The 19053-nt window shown below is 42.8% G+C and overlaps 1 protein-coding gene across 3 annotated transcripts in view; it reads left to right on the top strand.

Moving 5' to 3' along the window:
- TMEM201 (transmembrane protein 201) overlaps positions 1–19053 on the top strand; it is a 138028-nt gene that overhangs the window by 68086 nt on the left and 50889 nt on the right. For 2 of the 3 annotated variants that reach the window (XM_053691439.1, XM_053691437.1), the window contains 3 exons: positions 17364–17587; positions 17916–17987; positions 18112–18384. In XM_053691439.1, coding sequence (XP_053547414.1) covers positions 17364–17587; positions 17916–17987; positions 18112–18384 — 569 coding nt within the window. The remainder of the gene's footprint in view (positions 1–17363; positions 17588–17915; positions 17988–18111; positions 18385–19053) is intronic. The other variant, XM_053691438.1, reaches the window with a different exon arrangement.

Raw genomic sequence — 19053 nt, 5'->3', positions numbered from 1 at the left:
AGGAAATAAAGCATCTTAGGCAGCAGCAGCAGTCAGTGTTTTTTTTTTTTTTTTTTAAAAATAGGGTTTTATTTAAATAAAATGCAAACAGTGGTAAAAGTACAAAGCAGTATCGCAGGTGCACAGTGATTGTTGTACATAGAACAAAGTCTGAGTTGTGTGTACACTCAATGTAGCCACCAAATGCTACCCAGGGTCTGAACTAAAAATGAGCCGGCTACTAAGCAAATGAAATGAACAAATAATAGGAGTAAATTGGAAAGTCACTCAGAATTGCTTCTCTATCTGAATCATGAAAGACAAAATGTGGATTTCATATCCCTTTAAGTTGTTAGACACAGGAGCGATTTGTCACCTGTCAATAAACCCACATGCTTTACATCTCTGGATATTACTGTTCCAGGGCGTTCGGCATTTCACAGATGGTTATTGCTTTTCTTGTGTTGTAGTGAGATAGTCGGCAGCTTCTGATCTTCAGCTTCATTACCATTTATGTCACTTTCAGGACATCCTCAGCTCATTGGTATTTCATCATATCTGGGTGTCCGTGCTTTACATCCCTGTACAGATGCTGGGCATCTTCCTTCTTGGCTTTTCCAATGACACACAAAGACATCTTGATTAGGAAGGTACTGACCCTCTTAGTTACAACAGTCTCTGTTTCATCTTGTATGCCCTGAACACTACCGCAGTCAGCAGTAATTGTTTATGTAGCACTTCACTATTAGCTGCAAGATAAAGGGATACTGAACCCAAATTTTTTCTTTAAAGATTCCAATACAGCAGCAATTTTAAGCAACTTTCTCGTTTACTCCTATTATAAATTTCTTTGTTCTCTTGGTATCTTTATTTGAAAAGGCAGGAAGGTAAAGCTTACAAGCCGACCCATTTTTGGTTCAGCACCCTGGATAGCCCCAATCAGCAAGCGCTACCCAGGTGCTTAACCAAAGATAGGCTGGCTCGTAAGCTTACAATCCTGCTTTTTCAATTGAAGATGGCAAGAGAACAAAGAAATTGATACTAGGAGTATATTAGAAAGTTGCTTAACCCCTTAATGACCAAGGACGTACGCCACACGTCCTCAAAAAAAAGACAGTTAATGACCGAGGACGTGTGGCGTACGTCCTTGGTCTGGAAAGCAGCTGTAAGCGATCCTGCTCGCTTCCAGCTGCTTTCCGGTTATTGCAGTGATGCCTCGATATGGAGGCATCCTGCAATAACCCCCCTTGGCCATCCGATGCAGAGAGAGCCACTCTGTGGCCCTCTCTGCACCGGACATCGGTGGCCGGTATCGTTGGTGGGTGGGAGCAAGTCTGGGAGGCGGGTGGGCGGCCATCGATGTGCCGACTGGAGGGAATGGGGGCGGTATCGGGGGAGGGAACCGTCGGGAGCGCGCACGGGGGGCGGCGGGTGGGCGCGTGCACGGGGCGGGAGCGAACCGTTACACTACAGAAAAATAAAGGGTGTTAAAAGTAAAAAAAAAAACAATTAAAATAAATAAACACATATAATCTAAGATCTGGAAGGGGTGGGGGGATGGTCTTGGGGGGGGGAAGCTACACTACAGAAAAGGGCATTTTTTTAAAAAAAAAAGGCACATTTGTTACTAAACTGGGTACTGGCAGACAACTGCCAGTACCCAAGATGGCGCCCATTAAGGCAGAGGGGGAGGGTTAGAGAGCTGTTTGGTGGGGGATCAGTGAGGTTGGGGACTAAGGGGGGATCCTACACAGCAGCATATGTAAATATGCCAAAAAAACCCCCAAAAAAGCCCAAGTATAGCTTTTATTTTAGTACTGGCAGAGTTTCTGCCAGTACTTAAGATGGCGGGGACAATTGTGGGGTGGGGGAGGGAAGAGAGCTGTTTGGGAGGGATCAGGGGGTCTCATGTTTCAGGTGGGAGGCTGAGCTCTACACTAAAGCTAAAATTAACCCTGCAAGCTACACAATTAACCCCTTCACTGCTAGCCATAATACACGTGTGAAATGCAGCGGCATTTGGCGGCCTTCTAATTACCAAAAAGCAACGCCAAAGCCATATATGTCTGCTATTTCTGAACAAAGGGGATCCCAGAGAAGCATTTACAACCATTTGTGCCATAATTGCACAAGCTGTTTGTAAATGATTTCAGTGAGAAACCTAAAATTGTGAAAAATTTAACGTTTTTTTTAATTTGATCGCATTTGGCGGTGAAATGGTGGCATGAAATATACCAAAATTGGCTTAGATCAATACTTGGGGTTGTCTACTACACTAAAGCTAAAAGTACTGTATCCCTAAAAGCTCCCTACATGCTCCATAATTAACCCCTCCACTGCTGGGCATAATACACGTGTAGTGCGCAGTGGCATTTAGCAGCCTTCTAATTACTAAAAAGCAACGCCAAAGCCATATATGTCTGCTATTTCTGAACAAAGGGGATCCCAGAGAAGCATTTACAACCATTTAAGCCATAATTGCACAAGCTGTTTGTAAATAATTTCAGTGAGAAACCAAAAGTTTGTGAAAAAATTTGTTAAAACGTGAACGATTTTTTGTATTTAATCGCATTTGGCGGTGAAATGGTGGCATGAAATATACCAAAATGGGCCTAGATGAATACTTTGGGATGTCTACTAAAAAAAAAATATATACATGTCAATGGATATTCAGAGATTCCTGAAAGATATTAGTGTTCTAATGTAACTAGCGCTAATTTTGAAAAATAATGGTTTGGAAATAGCAAAGTGCTACTTGTATTTATGGCCCTATAACTTACAAAAAAAGCAAAGAAGATGTAAACATTGGGTATTTCTAAACTCAGGACAAAATTTAGAAACTATTTAGCATGGGTGTTTTTTGGTGGTTGTAGATGTGTAACAGATTTTGGGGGTCAAAGTTAGAAAAAGTGTGTTTTTTTTCAATTTTTTCCTCATATATTTTATAATTTTTTTTATAGTAAATTATAAGATATGATGAAAATAATGGTATCTTTAGAAAGTCCATTTAATGGCGAGAAAAACGGTATATAATATGTGTGGGTACAGTAAATGAGTAAGAGGAAAATTACATCTAAACACAAACACCGCAGAAATGTAAAAATAGCCTTGGTCCCAAACGGACAGAAATTGGAAAAGTGCTGTGGTCATTAAGGGGTTAAAATTGCTGCTCTATCTGAATATGAAAGAAAACATTTGGGTTCAGTGTCCCTTTTAAAGTCAAAATTACACTTTCATGATTCAGATTGAGCAGCAGTTAACTTTCCATTGTACTTCGGTTAAGTTATTTGTTTAGGTCTCTTGGTATCTTTTGTTGAAAAGCATACATAGGTAGGCATTGGCTCAGCTAGTTGCCAGTAATGCATGGCTGCCCATTCAGCAAAGGATACCAAGAGAATGAAGCAAATAGAAGTAAACTGGAGAGTTGTTTTATATTGTACGTTTTATCTGAATCGGAAAACATTTGGCTTTCATATCAGTTTAAGATCAGGGGCGGTGCTTTGAGTTGAATAAAACCAATGACTGGCAGCTAATATAGCGGTTACCACCCAACTCAATGTTGCTCTGGTTTTGAGCCTCAGGACAAAAGGTTGAGATGGATCTGATGGGATTTGACAATTCGCTGGTTTGAACAGGTTCTCTTGTTAGCCAGTGAGCGCACAGCCATACGACCAGCAGAAATGATGACTGACTGTAAGTACATTTAGTTCCCCTCAGCACATGAGCGCTAGAATAATATATTCATAAAAATATATAAAAAAATATTAGTACACTTTTTACCTCTGCTTACCTTGTATTTAAACCTCTGCAGACTGCCCCCTTATTTCAGTGCTATTAACAGACTTGCATTTTAGCCAATCAGTGCCCTCTCATAAGTAACTCCACAGGCGTGAGCACATGAACTAGCGCTGTCCAACTGTCAAATGCATTGAGATAAGAGGCAGCCTTACAAATTAGCATATGAACCTAACTAGGTTTAGATTTCAACAAAGAATACCAAGAGAACAAGCAAAATTGATTAAGCAAATTTGATGATAAAAGTAAATTGGAAAGTTGTTTAAAATTTCATGCCCTATCTGAATCTTGAAAGTTTAATTTTGACTTGACTGTCCCTTTTAAATATAGATCCTTATACAGTGAATATTTTTTGTGAGGTGCATCAGTTTTATTAAAATGGCTTAATTGATATGTATGTATTTTATATCCACCATCAGTGCAATGCAAAAATCAGTATAAGAACAAATCTTTAAGCTTTCTGTTAACATTTGAAGGGTTTTGCAATTGTGAAGCAACCCAGGGATATATTCTTTAAAAAGATATGAAATAAAAATAATTTCATGATTCAGATGACACATGCTATTTTCTTCTTAAATGGAAAGAGTCCACAGCTGCATTCATTACTTTTGGAAATTAAGAACCTGGCTACCAGGAGGAGGCAAAGACACCCCAGCCAAAGGCTTAAATACTCCTCCCACTCCCCTCATCCCCCAAGTCATTCTTTGCCTTTTGTCCCAGGAGGTTGGCAGAGACGTGTCAACATTTTTTAATTAGTTTTTTGTCTCTTATGGAGGGTAGTATACTTTGGCATGGGACAGGAGTTTTAAGTAGTCCTGTCAGTCTCTCAGTGAGGGTTCGGATGAAAGTTAGAGTCCGGAGATGCAGGGAGACTCTTTCTGCAAAACCATCCCGACTCATATTAATAGCTCCTCAAGCAATCGGCGTTGTCTAACTTCGCTCCGCTGCCTGCTTTCTTCCCACAAGTCCATATCGGAGGCGATGCCACTATTTGTCACACTTGAAAGGCTATGTTCCTTTTCCACAGCGTTGATTCCGGTAAGATTGTTTAATTTTACTTTATCGTCAATGTACTGTAATGTGAATGTTTTCCCGACAGGTTACACACCTTTGCGGGTCTAACTATTTGACATAAGGGTCTCAGTGAGTCTCTGTTAGTATCTTGGAATCGAGGGTTAATATCTCCTGAGGGGGGTTATTGAACGGGGGTTATAATAATGTTATGTGATTCAACCTGCTTATGTGTAATGTTTATGGGCTTGTGGTTGGAACTTTGAGGCCTTTGGAAGTGACGTGGCCTTTTGGTTGGGCGTGCTTTTTTGGACTATTTGTTCACCTTGTGTTCGGGCGTGGTTACGTTACCTTGCCCATTTCCGCATTCCTGACCGTGTGCAAAGGAAATATTCTAGTTCGCAGGGATCTGGTCATAGGAGGTGGTGATTGCCCCAGCCATTGTGGGTGTCAGGTGCCGTTTTTGTTTTCATACTTTAGTCCATATTGATATTTCCTCTATCCAGTTATGGAGGATTCTGATCCTGAGACTGTGCTAGTTTCAGATTCAGTTATGGAGGATTCTGATACAGAGACTATTTTGATTTCAGATTCTTTGTCCGGTGGCGAATCCGGATTGGCCTTGTTGACACATGTCAACCAGTTTTGTTCTGTATGCTATTTTAGAGCGCCTGGTTCCTCGGGCTCGGGTAATCAAGGGACTTCTGAGCCATCCGCCTCTGGGGGTCCTGTCCTCAGAGAGGTGAGTTCCCTACCAATTCATACTTCTACACATGCGGGTAACCCAGTTTCTGATTCCTCCATGCAGTGTGGCGTGTTCCCCCCCCCCCCCCCGGAGGTTGCAGCACGTTTTCGCTTCCACATAATGTTGGCGATTGTTCATCTGCAGAGTTCAGACTTTTCTTTGAGAATGTGCTTGTGCCCTATTGTCCCGGGCCTTCCGCCTTGGGGAGGGCCTCTACAGTTCTCCACGGGTGTAACTCTTCCTGAGTGTTGTGCCTTTCGTTACAGGATTGCACACCTTCGCGTATTGCTCAGACATGGTTTTTCAGTTATTGAATGATCCTATTGTTACCAGATACGGGGATTTTCAGTCTGCTAATTCGAATGGTGCACCTCATTAGTCTTGGGGATGAAGTACTCTCCTGATGGTCATTTGTTTGAGATCTTTCACAGTTTTTGAAAGATAGGGCTCCGTTTGGCTGGTCCTGCAGGTAGGCCTGTGTCTCTTTGGGCATTAACCTCCGGGTTGCCTTATATTTTATTTAGATCCGATAGGATGTCTAATTTTGTTTTTGTTTCCTTCGGGAACCTTCTGGGATTGATACTCTATTACTTCTTTGGAAGTTGTTTTGGACATGTTAGTCCTATGTTAAAAATGTCTGTTTTCTGTTTTTTCCCCTATGAGGGAGAATTTATGCAGCTTGCCGTTTAGGACCCTAGGTGCAGGCTGGTCCTGTCGGGTTCGTTTGGTCTTGCGGCTGTTCAGACACGTGGCGCTGTTCTGCTCTGCTGGTTCGGTAGAAGCGATGAGTGCTCAGGTTATCGTTGTTTTTCATGTTCAACTAAGCATTTGAGAGGACCTGTGGGTCTGTGAGGTGGGAAGGATTGTTTCAGTCCTTATAGCCTTCAGTCATAAATGGCCGGGCAGGGGAGTTTTTCTGCTGCGTCTCACTGACATCTGATTTCATCAGAACTTTGTTTGCTCCCCCATGTGGTGGAGGGTTGAACGCCCCTTACCGCAGTTGATCGGCTTGGTCTTCATTTTTAGGCCTCCGGATTTGTCCTTTTGGGCTTGGTCCAACAGCTTGGGATAGCTGTCTAGCATGCCGGAGGTTTTCAGTTTGAAACCTGTTGCAGTTCTTGACACCTTGCAGGTGTAAGCATAAGCTGTTTATAATGTATTTAGATGCAGCTCTTACTCTTGGACGTGCACGGTCTGTCTGAGTTTTAAGAGACCTTTAGGTCGTCTTCCATTGTCTCGATGTGAGTTGGATCTCCTTTTAGGGATCTGTGTTTCCGGGTGATAGTTGTTCCCTCCGTGGACTTTGTTTAGCTCTGGTTTTTCCTGAGCTGGGTAAGCTTAGTGCTTTTCTCATCCTTGTGTCCTCTACTTGTGCAGAGGTGATAGGGAGACTAGTCCTACTAGTAGGAATTTTTTTTTTTTTATTACCTCAATGTATCCCTTGTTTCTTCTGAGGCTCTGAGAAGTATCTTCATACGACTTCTAGCCTTGCTCCTTGGAGTGTTGGACTTTAGCTAGGGGTCGTTCCTTCCTTTTGGTCAGGGCTTTCAAATTCTTATCGCTATCTGGATTTTCTGGATATGCATCCATATCCCTTGTGTCTGTTGCCTGAACTATTAGGTGCCTGGACCTGTTTTCTCCCCGAGACTTCCGGTTGTTGAAACTTTCCTTGGCCTTTTTCCTGACCCAGTCTTGGGTGGTTTTGGAATCTTGGATCTCAGGGCTGGTCGGGGTGTTCCACGGTAGTGGGTACTGGGATGTCCTTGTTCCATCTACCTAACCTGGTCATGGTTGGCCAGATTTTCGGAATATTTTTTTTACTCTTTGCCACAGAGTAGCCCATGTCATCAAAGGTATATGTGGCTTAGTGGTTAGCTCCACAGCTCCTGAAGCAGAAGGTTGTGGGTTTGAACCCAGGCAGAGCTGCTTTCTGATCTGACGTTTGCATTGGAAGGCTAGCTGACACCAGAAGCAGAGTTTAAATGGTTATCTGTGTGGTTGCGCCTCAAGGGTTGTTGGTTCATACCCAGCTGCTGGTGCTGGATGCCCAATTTCTGGTGCGCCTTAGGGTTGCATTCCCCTGGTCAGCTTGCCAGTTTTCCTGTGGATTCCCTGCTCTGCAGGTGAATGGGTTGGCTGTGCCTCTGCTTGGTAAACTACTTGTAGGGGGGTCCTTTTCTAGGACATCTGTGTTGGGAATTTCTCTTCCCATTAGCTGGTGATTCGGGCCTTGAGGACAGTTGTTGCCCTTCCGGCATCTTCCCTTTCCTTTAGGGGATATTCTCCTCCTTATGGAGGTAGAGTCCTTGCTTGGGGCTTCTCCTGGATGGGAGGCGGGAAGGTGGGATTGGTTCCTCCCGGGATCTTGCTGGCTCCAAGTCAGACTTGTTGGGCCTTTATTTTGATAGATCCTTAGGTCTATGGCCTTGTCTGTTTTTTGAGTCGGGTTGTGCTTTTACCATGTGGGGTCAGCTGTGCTGTCCTTACGCTCGTTCCTGTTTCTGGATTCTTTTGTTCCCCGGTCTTGAATCCCTGAGGCTGGGTTGGTCCAGCTGGGTGTGGGTCTGCAGGTCAGGATGGCCGAGCGGTCTGAGGCGCTGTGTTCAGGTTGCAGTCTCCTCTGGATGTGTGAGTCTTGTTGAGCCTATCCTGTTAGCTCAGTCTGCTAGGGTATAGATTTTCCTTTCAACTTGCTCCATTGATTTCAGAAGAGGGTTTACTCTTCCTTCAGGTTTAGAGGGTATACTCCCCTTCTCTGGGGGCCTCCATTGAGGTTGTGTGTTCGCCTTTTTAGGGACCTGTGTGTAGGTCTGGCGACTTAGGTTGCCTGGAGCTTGCCCTCTGTCTGGGGGTTGCTATTGCGGTCTGTTTCTTGCTTGACTGCTTTTTCCTCCTCGCAAGTACCCTCTGTGTTATCCGGATATGGACTTTGTGTTCTCAACCTTGGGGTTTTTCACCTGGGTGTATTACACACTTTCTCATGGCGAATGCTTGGTATTCTATGGTCAGACAGTGGGAGGACTTTGCCTCTTCAACTGCATTCCGTGCTTGCAGGATGTTGGAGAGACGTCTTTTCTGTCTATGTGCCCGGTCTTATCCTGGGTTTTGCTTGGTTTAGGCATGGCCTCCTTCCCCTGTTTGCGCCCCTTTGGCTCTCTATGAGCTGGGCTCACTCTTGGAGGTGTTATTTTTTTTGTATTAAGGGACCTTTCTGGTTTCCTTGGTTCTCCTTTGCCTTGTCCCCTTGGGTGTTTCGGCTGGTTTCTCCATCTGTACGGGATGAGCGGTGGGGGACTGTCTGTTGTCACTTTAAAAAGGAACTTGAGTATGTTTACTTGATCTCCTTAGCTGTGAGCAGAGGCCATATGTAAACGAGCCTGTGCAGTGCTGTAAGTATTACTTTGTCTCAGGATTAGGTAGACTGCAACATACTGAGACAACATACTGAGGCACGTATACGCACCCCTGTACGCCTCAGCTCGCCTGTGGTGGGGCGAAATTACCCGCAGGTAATCAACATTGCACACGAGCGCAATTTTGCGCTCGCGTGCAATCCTGCCCGCACACAGCCAATCACGCGCGGGCAGGAGCTGTCAAGCTCATCGGTCGGACTCGACCGAGGAGATTGAATTTCGCCACCTTAGAGGTGGTGAAGAGCTTAGGGAAGCAGCGGTCTGGTGACCGCTGCTTGATAAATCACGGCGATCAAGTTCTTGTGAGAACTTGCAGCCGTAGGGGCTTGATAAATCGAGCCCTTAAAGGGACAGTATACTGTAAATATGTAAACGAGCTTGTGCAGTGCTGTAAGTATTACTTTGTCTCAGGATTAGGGAGACTGCAGAGAACTTAGAGACAGTATACTGTAAAATTGTTTTCCCTTTAATGAGTTCCCAATTACTTATTTTTTTTTATTTTTTTTTAACAACTGCAGAGTATAAAATGTATGATATTTTGCTTTTTAAGGTTTAAGTATATGAAACAGCTGATTTTTGTGTTTTGAAGTCACAACATAAAGGGACATAATACTCATATGCTAAATCGCTTGAAGCTGATGCAGTATAACTGTAAAAAGCTGACAGGAAAATATCACCTGACTTCCTCAGCTCACCAAAGTAAGTAAGTAAGTTCTGTGTAAAAAAAATATACCCAGCTGCAGGTAAAAAAAGAAAAGAAATGAACTGCAGCCAATCAGCATCAGCAGTGCTGAGGTCATGGACTCTTACTGTGATCTCATGAGATTTCATAGTAAACGTCCCGGGACAGACATACTGATTTGCTGCTTAAAGTCCTTTGCAATGGGACTTGAATACTTAGGAGATTTTGAGGTAAAATATCTCTCTTTTTTTACATAGAGATGTTCAGGTGATATTTTCTAGTCAGCTTTTTACAGCTATTCTGCATTACTTTCAAGTGTTTCAACATTTGGGTATCATGGCCCTTTAATAAAATGGGTTGAGCTTGTAGGTATAATCAGTTCTCATTACTTTATCACATTGATATACAGACCGATATAAAATAAAAAAGCATTTATATGTACTCAAAGACCATTACTTGGAGAGAACAATGGAACATTTACATTGTATTACCTTATCTCTTATATATCCCACTGGGAGTGTAATTTCTTCTGCTGACTGTGTTTACACAGCTTATCTATAGCTTGGACCTAAGGCCAGAAACTTTCAAAATAGGTGCTGATACCACAGGCTAACTCAACTATTTCAAATGCCAATATAAGGGTAAAGGAAATACTTGTAAACAATTGAATACACTCCAGCAGGTAAAGTGGATCATAGGGAACAAATTAAAGGGAAGACAAAGTGTCCCTTTTAGTATACAAGAGTGTGCACCAATATTTTGGTATAGGGGAGTATAATTTACAGAAGACAAATAGAGAAAGTAAATGGTGAATGCAAATTGTTTTATGGCTGATTTAAGTTTAGCGTCTCTTTAACAAAAACAAGCAAACATTCTGGATGTCGATTATAATAGCCATTACTGGGCTTGTTTAGCTTCTATTATCCGGCAAGTGATTTAAGTCTGAAGCTATACACACTCGACAGAGTGACTTCTGCTTTTGTGTTTGTCTGAACTCTCTGTACCTGTGGTCTTGTATTTCCCACCTTATTGTGTTACAAACAGTAAAGCACTGCCACTTCTAACATAGATGAGGTTTAAAAAGACAGAAGTCTATCAAGTTCAACCTATACAAATCTTAATCTTACTAACAATAAAAACTCCAGTTGAGCTTAAATTGATTCCATTAAAAAGTGACCCATATAACACAAGCAATCATACCCCTGAATTCTGTTTATAGCCAGAAATGTGTCCAAACCTTTTTTAAATGTATCTAAGGTATTGGCATTTAGCACCTCTTTAGGTAATGAGTTCCACAATTTTATTGCTCTTACAGTAAAAAAAACAGAATTTATGTTTACCTGATAAATTACTTTCTCCAACGGTGTGTCCGGTCCACGGCGTCATCCTTACTTGTGGGATATTCTCTTCCCCAACAGGAAATGGCAAAGAGCCCAGCAAAGCTGGTCACATGATCCCTCCTAGGCTCCGCCTACCCCAGTCATTCGACCGACGTTAAGGAGGAATATTTGCATAGGAGAAACCATATGATACCGTGGTGACTGTAGTTAAAGAAAATAAATTATCAGACCTGATTAAAAAACCAGGGCGGGCCGTGGACCGGACACACCGTTGGAGAAAGTAATTTATCAGGTAAACATAAATTCTGTTTTCTCCAACATAGGTGTGTCCGGTCCACGGCGTCATCCTTACTTGTGGGAACCAATACCAAAGCTTTAGGACACGGATGAAGGGAGGGAGCAAATCAGGTCACCTAAATGGAAGGCACCACGGCTTGCAAAACCTTTCTCCCAAAAATAGCCTCAGAAGAAGCAAAAGTATCAAACTTGTAAAATTTGGTAAAAGTGTGCAGTGAAGACCAAGTCGCTGCCCTACATATCTGATCAACAGAAGCCTCGTTCTTGAAGGCCCATGTGGAAGCCACAGCCCTAGTGGAATGAGCTGTGATTCTTTCGGGAGGCTGCCGTCCGGCAGTCTCGTAAGCCAATCTGATGATGCTTTTAATCCAAAAAGAGAGAGAGGTAGAAGTTGCTTTTTTGACCTCTCCTTTTACCGGAATAAACAACAAACAAGGAAGATGTTTGTCTAAAATCCTTTGTAGCATCTAAATAGAATTTTAGAGCACGAACAACATCCAAATTGTGCAACAAACGTTCCTTCTTCGAAACTGGTTTCGGACACAGAGAAGGTACGATAATCTCCTGGTTAATGTTTTTGTTAGAAACAACTTTTGGAAGAAAACCAGGTTTAGTACGTAAAACCACCTTATCTGCATGGAACACCAGATAAGGAGGAGAACACTGCAGAGCAGATAATTCTGAAACTCTTCGAGCAGAAGAAATTGCAACCAAAAACAAAACTTTCCAAGATAATAACTTAATATCAACGGAATGTAAGAGTTCAAACGGAACCCCCTGAAGAACTGAAAGAACTAAGTTGAGACTCCAAGGAGGAGTCAAAGGTTTGTAAACAGGCTTGATTCTGACCAGAGCCTGAACAAAGGCTTGAACATCTGGCACAGCTGCCAGCTTTTTGTGAAGTAACACAGACAAGGCAGAAATCTGTCCCTTCAGGGAACTTGCAGATAATCCTTTTTCCAATCCTTCTTGAAGGAAGGATAGAATCTTAGGAATCTTAACCTTGTCCCAAGGGAATCCTTTAGATTCACACCAACAGATATATTTTTTCCAAATTTTGTGGTAAATCTTTCTAGTTACAGGCTTTCTGGCCTGAACAAGAGTATCGATAACAGAATCTGAGAACCCTCGCTTCGATAAGATCAAGCGTTCAATCTCCAAGCAGTCAGCTGGAGTGAGACCAGATTCGGATGTTCGAACGGACCCTGAACAAGAAGGTCTCGTCTCAAAGGTAGCTTCCATGGTGGAGCCGATGACATATTCACCAGATCTGCATACCAAGTCCTGCGTGGCCACGCAGGAGCTATCAAGATCACCGACGCCCTCTCCTGATTGATCCTGGCTACCAGCCTGGGGATGAGAGGAAACGGCGGGAACACATAAGCTAGTTTGAAGGTCCAAGGTGCTACAAGTGCATCCACTAGAGCCGCCTTGGGATCCCTGGATCTGGACCCGTAGCAAGGAACTTTGAAGTTCTGACGAGAGGCCATCAGATCCATGTCTGGAATGCCCCACAGTTGAGTGACTTGGGCAAAGATTTCCGGATGGAGTTCCCACTCCCCCGGATGCAATGTCTGACGACTCAGAAAATCCGCTTCCCAATTTTCCACTCCTGGGATGTGGATAGCAGACAGGTGGCAGGAGTGAGACTCCGCCCAAAGAATGATTTTGGTCACTTCTTCCATCGCTAGGGAACTCCTTGTTCCCCCCTGATGGTTGATGTACGCAACAGTTGTCATGTTGTCTGATTGAAACCGTATGAACTTGGCCCTCGCAAGCTGAGGCCAAGCCTTGAGAGCATTGAATATCGCTCTCAGTTCCAGAATATTTATCGGTAGAAGAGATTCTTCCCGAGACCAAAGACCCTGAGCTTTCAGGGATCCCCAGACCGCGCCCCAGCCCATCAGACTGGCGTCGGTCGTGACAATGACCCACTCTGGTCTGCGGAAGGTCATCCCTTGTGACAGGTTGTCCAGGGACAGCCACCAACAGAGTGAGTCTCTGGTCCTCTGATTTACTTGTATCTTTGGAGACAAGTCTGTATAGTCCCCATTCCACTGACTGAGCATGCACAGTTGTAATGGTCTTAGATGAATGCGCGCAAAAGGAACTATGTCCATTGCCGCTACCATCAAACCTATCACTTCCATGCACTGCGCTATGGAAGGAAGAGGAACGGAATGAAGTATCCGACAAGAGTCTAGAAGTTTTGTTTTTCTGGCTTCTGTCAGAAAAATCCTCATTTCTAAGGAGTCTATTATTGTTCCCAAGAAGGGAACCCTTGTTGACGGAGATAGAGAACTCTTTTCCACGTTCACTTTCCATCCGTGAGATCTGAGAAAGGCCAGGACAATGACCGTGTGAGCCTTTGCTTGAGGAAGGGACGACGCTTGAATCAGAATGTCGTCCAAGTAAGGTACTACGGCAATACCCCTTGGTCTTAGCACAGCTAGAAGGGACCCTAGTACCTTTGTGAAAATCCTTGGAGCAGTGGCTAATCCGAAAGGAAGCGCCACGAACTGGTAATGCTTGTCCAGGAATGCGAACCTTAGGAACCGATGATGTTCCTTGTGGATAGGAATATGTAGATACGCATCCTTTAAATCCACCGTGGTCATGAATTGACCTTCCTGGATGGAAGGAAGAATTGTTCGAATGGTTTCCATCTTGAATGATGGAACCTTGAGAAACTTGTTTAAGATCTTGAGATCTAAGATTGGTCTGAACGTTCCCTCTTTTTTGGGAACTATGAACAGATTGGAGTAGAACCCCATCCCTTGTTCTCCTAATGGAACAGGATGAATCACTCCCATTTTTAACAGGTCTTCTACACAATGTAAGAATGCCTGTCTTTTTATGTGGTCTGAAGACAACTGAGACCTGTGGAACCTCCCCCTTGGGGGAAGCCCCTTGAACTCCAGAAAATAACCTTGGGAGACTATTTCTAGCGCCCAAGGATCCAGAACATCTCTTGCCCAAGCCTGAGCGAAGAGAGAGAGTCTGCCCCCCACCAGATCCGGTCCCGGATCGGGGGCCAACATTTCATGCTGTCTTGGTAGCAGTGGCAGGTTTCTTGGCCTGCTTTCCCTTGTTCCAGCCTTGCATTGGTCTCCAAGCTGGCTTGGCTTGAGAAGTATTACCCTCTTGCTTAGAGGACGTAGCACTTTGGGCTGGTCCGTTTCTACGAAAGGGACGAAAATTAGGTTTATTTTTGGCCTTGAAAGGCCGATCCTGAGGAAGGGCGTGGCCCTTACCCCCAGTGATATCAGAGATAATCTCTTTCAAGTCAGGGCCAAACAGCGTTTTCCCCTTGAAAGGAATGTTAAGTAGCTTGTTCTTGGAAGACGCGTCAGCTGACCAAGATTTCAACCAAAGCTCTCTGCGCGCCACAATAGCAAACCCAGAATTCTTAGCCGCTAACCTAGCCAATTGCAAAGTGGCGTCTAGGGTGAAAGAATTAGCCAATTTGAGAGCATTGATTCTGTCCATAATCTCCTCATAAGGGGGAGAATCACTATCGACCGCCTTTATCAGCTCATCGAACCAGAAACACGCGGCTGTAGCGACAGGGACAATGCATGAAATTGGTTGTAGAAGGTAACCCTGCTGAACAAACATCTTTTTAAGTAAACCTTCTAATTTTTTATCCATAGGATCTTTGAAAGCACAACTATCTTCTATGGGTATAGTGGTGCGTTTGTTTAAAGTGGAAACCGCTCCCTCGACCTTGGGGACTGTCTGCCATAAGTCCTTTCTGGGGTCGACCATAGGAAACAATTTTTTAAATATGGGGGGAGGGACGAAAGGAATACCGGGCCTTTCCCATTCTTTATTTACAATGTCCGCCACCCGCTTGGGTATAGGAAAAGCTTCTGGGAGCCCCGGGACCTCTAGGAACTTGTCCATTTTACATAGTTTCTCTGGGATGACCAAATTGTCACAATCATCCAGAGTGGATAATACCTCCTTAAGCAGAGCGCGGAGATGTTCCAACTTAAATTTAAACGTAATCACATCAGGTTCAGCTTGTTGAGAAATGTTCCCTGAATCAGTAATTTCTCCCTCAGACAAAACCTCCCTGGCCCCATCAGACTGGTTTAGGGGCCCTTCAGAACCATTATTATCAGCGTCGTCATGCTCTTCAGTATCTAAAACAGAGCAGTCGCGCTTACGCTGATAAGTGTGCATTTTGGCTAAAATGTTTTTGACAGAATTATCCATTACAGCCGTTAATTGTTGCATATTAAGGAGTATTGGCGCGCTAGATGTACTAGGGGCCTCCTGAGTGGGCAAGACTCGTGTAGACGGAGGGAATGATGCAGTACCATGCTTACTCCCCTCGCTTGAGGAATCATCTTGGGCATCATTGTCATTGTCACATAAATCACATTTATTTAAATGAGAAGGAACTCTGGCTTCCCCACATTCAGAACACAGTCTATCTGGTAGTTCAGACATGTTAAACAGGCATAAACTTGATAACAAAGTACAAAAAAACGTTTTAAAAGAAAACCGTTACTGTCACTTTAAATTTTAAACTGAACACACTTTATTACTGCAATTGCGAAAAAATATGAAGGAATTGTTCAAAATTCACCAAAATTTCACCACAGTGTCTTAAAGCCTTAAAAGTATTGCACACCAAATTTGGAAGCTTTAACCCTTAAAATAACGGAACCGGAGCCGTTTTTAACTTTAACCCCTTTACAGTCCCTGGTATCTGCTTTGCTGAGACCCAACCAAGCCCAAAGGGGAATACGATACCAAATGACGCCTTCAGAAAGTCTTTTCTATGTATCAGAGCTCCTCACACATGCGACTGCATGTCATGCCTCTCAAAAACAAGTGCGCAACACCGGCGCGAAAATGAGGCTCTGCCTATGATTTGGGAAAGCCCCTAAAGAATAAGGTGTCTAAAACAGTGCCTGCCGATATAAACTTATCAAAATACCCAGATTAAATGATTCCTCAAGGCTAAATATGTGTTAATAATGAATCGATTTAGCCCAGAAAAAGTCTACAGTCTTAATAAGCCCTTGTGAAGCCCTTATTTACTATCTTAATAAAACATGGCTTACCGGATCCCATAGGGAAAATGACAGCTTCCAGCATTACATCGTCTTGTTAGAATGTGTCATACCTCAAGCAGCAAGAGACTGCACACTTTTCCCCCAACTGAAGTTAATTCCTCTCAACAGTCCTGTGTGGAACAGCCATGGATTTTAGTAACGGTTGCTAAAATCATTTTCCTCATACAAACAGAAATCTTCATCTCTTTTCTGTTTCTGAGTAAATAGTACATACCAGCACTATTTTAAAATAACAAACTCTTGATTGAATAATAAAAACTACAGTTAAACACTAAAAAACTCTAAGCCATCTCCGTGGAGATGTTGCCTGTACAACGGCAAAGAGAATGACTGGGGTAGGCGGAGCCTAGGAGGGATCATGTGACCAGCTTTGCTGGGCTCTTTGCCATTTCCTGTTGGGGAAGAGAATATCCCACAAGTAAGGATGACGCCGTGGACCGGACACACCTATGTTGGAGAAAAAAGTTTCCTCCAGCCTTAAAGGACCATAAAATACAGTAGATTTGCATAAACAACAAATGCATGATAAAGACAATGTAATAGCATTTAGTCTGAACTTAAAATTAGTAGTAGATTTTTTTTTTTTCTTCTAACAAATTTCATTTATGTCTATTTCCACTCCTCCTGTATCATGTGACAACTGTCAGTTGTCACATGATACAGGAGGAGTGGAAATAGACATAAATGAAATTTGTTAGAAGAAAAAAAAAAATCTACTAATGCATATACTTATATTCTGTGAATTCATGCACATGCTCAGTAGAAGCTGGTTGTAAATATAAAAAGATTGTGCACATTTTGTTAATGGAAGAAAATCAGAAAGTTGTTTAAAATTGCTGCTCTATCTGAATCATGAAGGTTTCATTTTTACTTGTGTCCCTTTAAATTGTGTGTCCTTGTCACAAACCATTTTCTTGGAATTCTAGTAGGTTTTTTTTTTCTGCCTTTTATCCTCTCACCATTTCTTCATTGACCATCCCTGGTTCACACTGGTCTCTCTCCCGCCTACAGGTTCACCTCTGGCAATACCGTTTCTACATTTGGAAGTGTGGTCAGCACAGGCGGTTCTGGACTCTCTTCCTTTCCATCTCCTCTACTCTCTACCCCCCCGGGGCTTCTGCAGCTGGTGAACCAGCAAATGTACCAATCTCAGCGGAAGTCCTCACCATCCTCCCTTCCTGGCCGTCTGAGCAGAGCCCTGTCCCTTGGAACCATCCCCTCTCTGTCACGGACAGGTAAAATATTTGTCCACTAAACCATGACAAAGTCTCAGAAAAATAAAACAGGTCATAATGTATTTAATCAGAAGATGAATATTCTAGTTTCACCCCAGCTTATTGTTGCATGAATTGTGCAGTGCATAATGTCTTTTTAAAAAGAATAATTTAAGAGTAGATATTGACACTGGGGGGTGTACGTCATATTGGCACTGGGGGGGTGTACGTCATGTTGATCTAGTAATAAAAAAAAAAAAATTACTAATACATTTATTTTGTAAAATATACCATTAGCTTTATTCTTTTGTATAGCTGGTGCTAAATCTGTTGGGATTTTGTTTTGTAGATTCAGGTTATCTGTTTAGTGGCAGCCGCCCTCCGTCGCTGTCTTCTGTGCGCAAAGACTCACCTGGGTCAGGTAACACATTACTGTTTTATTGAGAAATCTGATAGGCTCTGCGGGTCTAAGAAGATCTGACATGTAAAGCAATTAAATAAATCTGTTCCCTGCTTCTCACTCCCCGTTACTGTATTGCTTTCAGATTATTTTTCCTTATTGTCGGGAAGCTGTGCCTCCTCGCCACTCCCGTCACCGACTCCTTCTGTTGCCGGCTCTGCTGTCTCTAGTTCAGGGTCACTGTACCACCGGCGCCCACTGATTAGTCCTGCTCGCCTTAATCTCCATGGGAAAAACCTGTGTCTCTCCAGCACACTTTCAGATGGAACCCAGACCCAGAACAGTTTTGAAGACTCATCGCACCCAGACAGCAGCACGTGTCAGCTGGACATACCACACTGCCTGACAAAAAGTAAAAGTGAGCTTTTATTAGTAAGCATTGGATATGTATGTTATTGTTAGTATGAGATTCTTCAATGCTATCTGCCAAAGATCCATTAGAGATTAACTAGCAATAAAATTAAATTAGTAAATTTGTGCTTCTAATATTAATTCTCACATCAGCTAAGATTAGTTTTTCATTTGACCAATAATTTTATTAAAGAATTAATACAAAAGTTCTTATCTAAAAGGTGAATCCATTCATTTTAAATTTGTCCATTTTAATGTATTCAAATTTTTTTTTAATTATTTTTCAAAGAAATAATGAGAAAATGCCCATCTAGCTGCGATAATTGTAGTCTTATTTGGCTAATTCTACAGGTAGGTTTCCCATACACTTAATTTGAGTTGGCAGAATGGGTCTGTTCATTTGTTGCCATAATATTCGTTTTAAATAGACATTTTTTGTTCTCATGCAAATACTCACAATGCTCAGTGATTTCGGTTTAAATTGGATCTATTCAAGCAAAAATATATTAAACTGTGTTTTTATTCTGCATGGCAGATTTTTTTGGGGGTTTAATGTCCCTTTAGTTTGAACAGTGAAAACTGCAATTGATTAGTTGCTTTCCATCTAATACGAGGAGAGTCCACGGCTTCATTACTTGTGGGAAATACAGAACCTGGCCACCAGGAAGTGGCAAAG

This window comes from Bombina bombina, chromosome 8 (assembly GCF_027579735.1).
Source record: "Bombina bombina isolate aBomBom1 chromosome 8, aBomBom1.pri, whole genome shotgun sequence".
NCBI lineage: Eukaryota > Metazoa > Chordata > Amphibia > Anura > Bombinatoridae > Bombina > Bombina bombina.
This window is presented reverse-complemented; position numbering and strand designations above follow the sequence as displayed.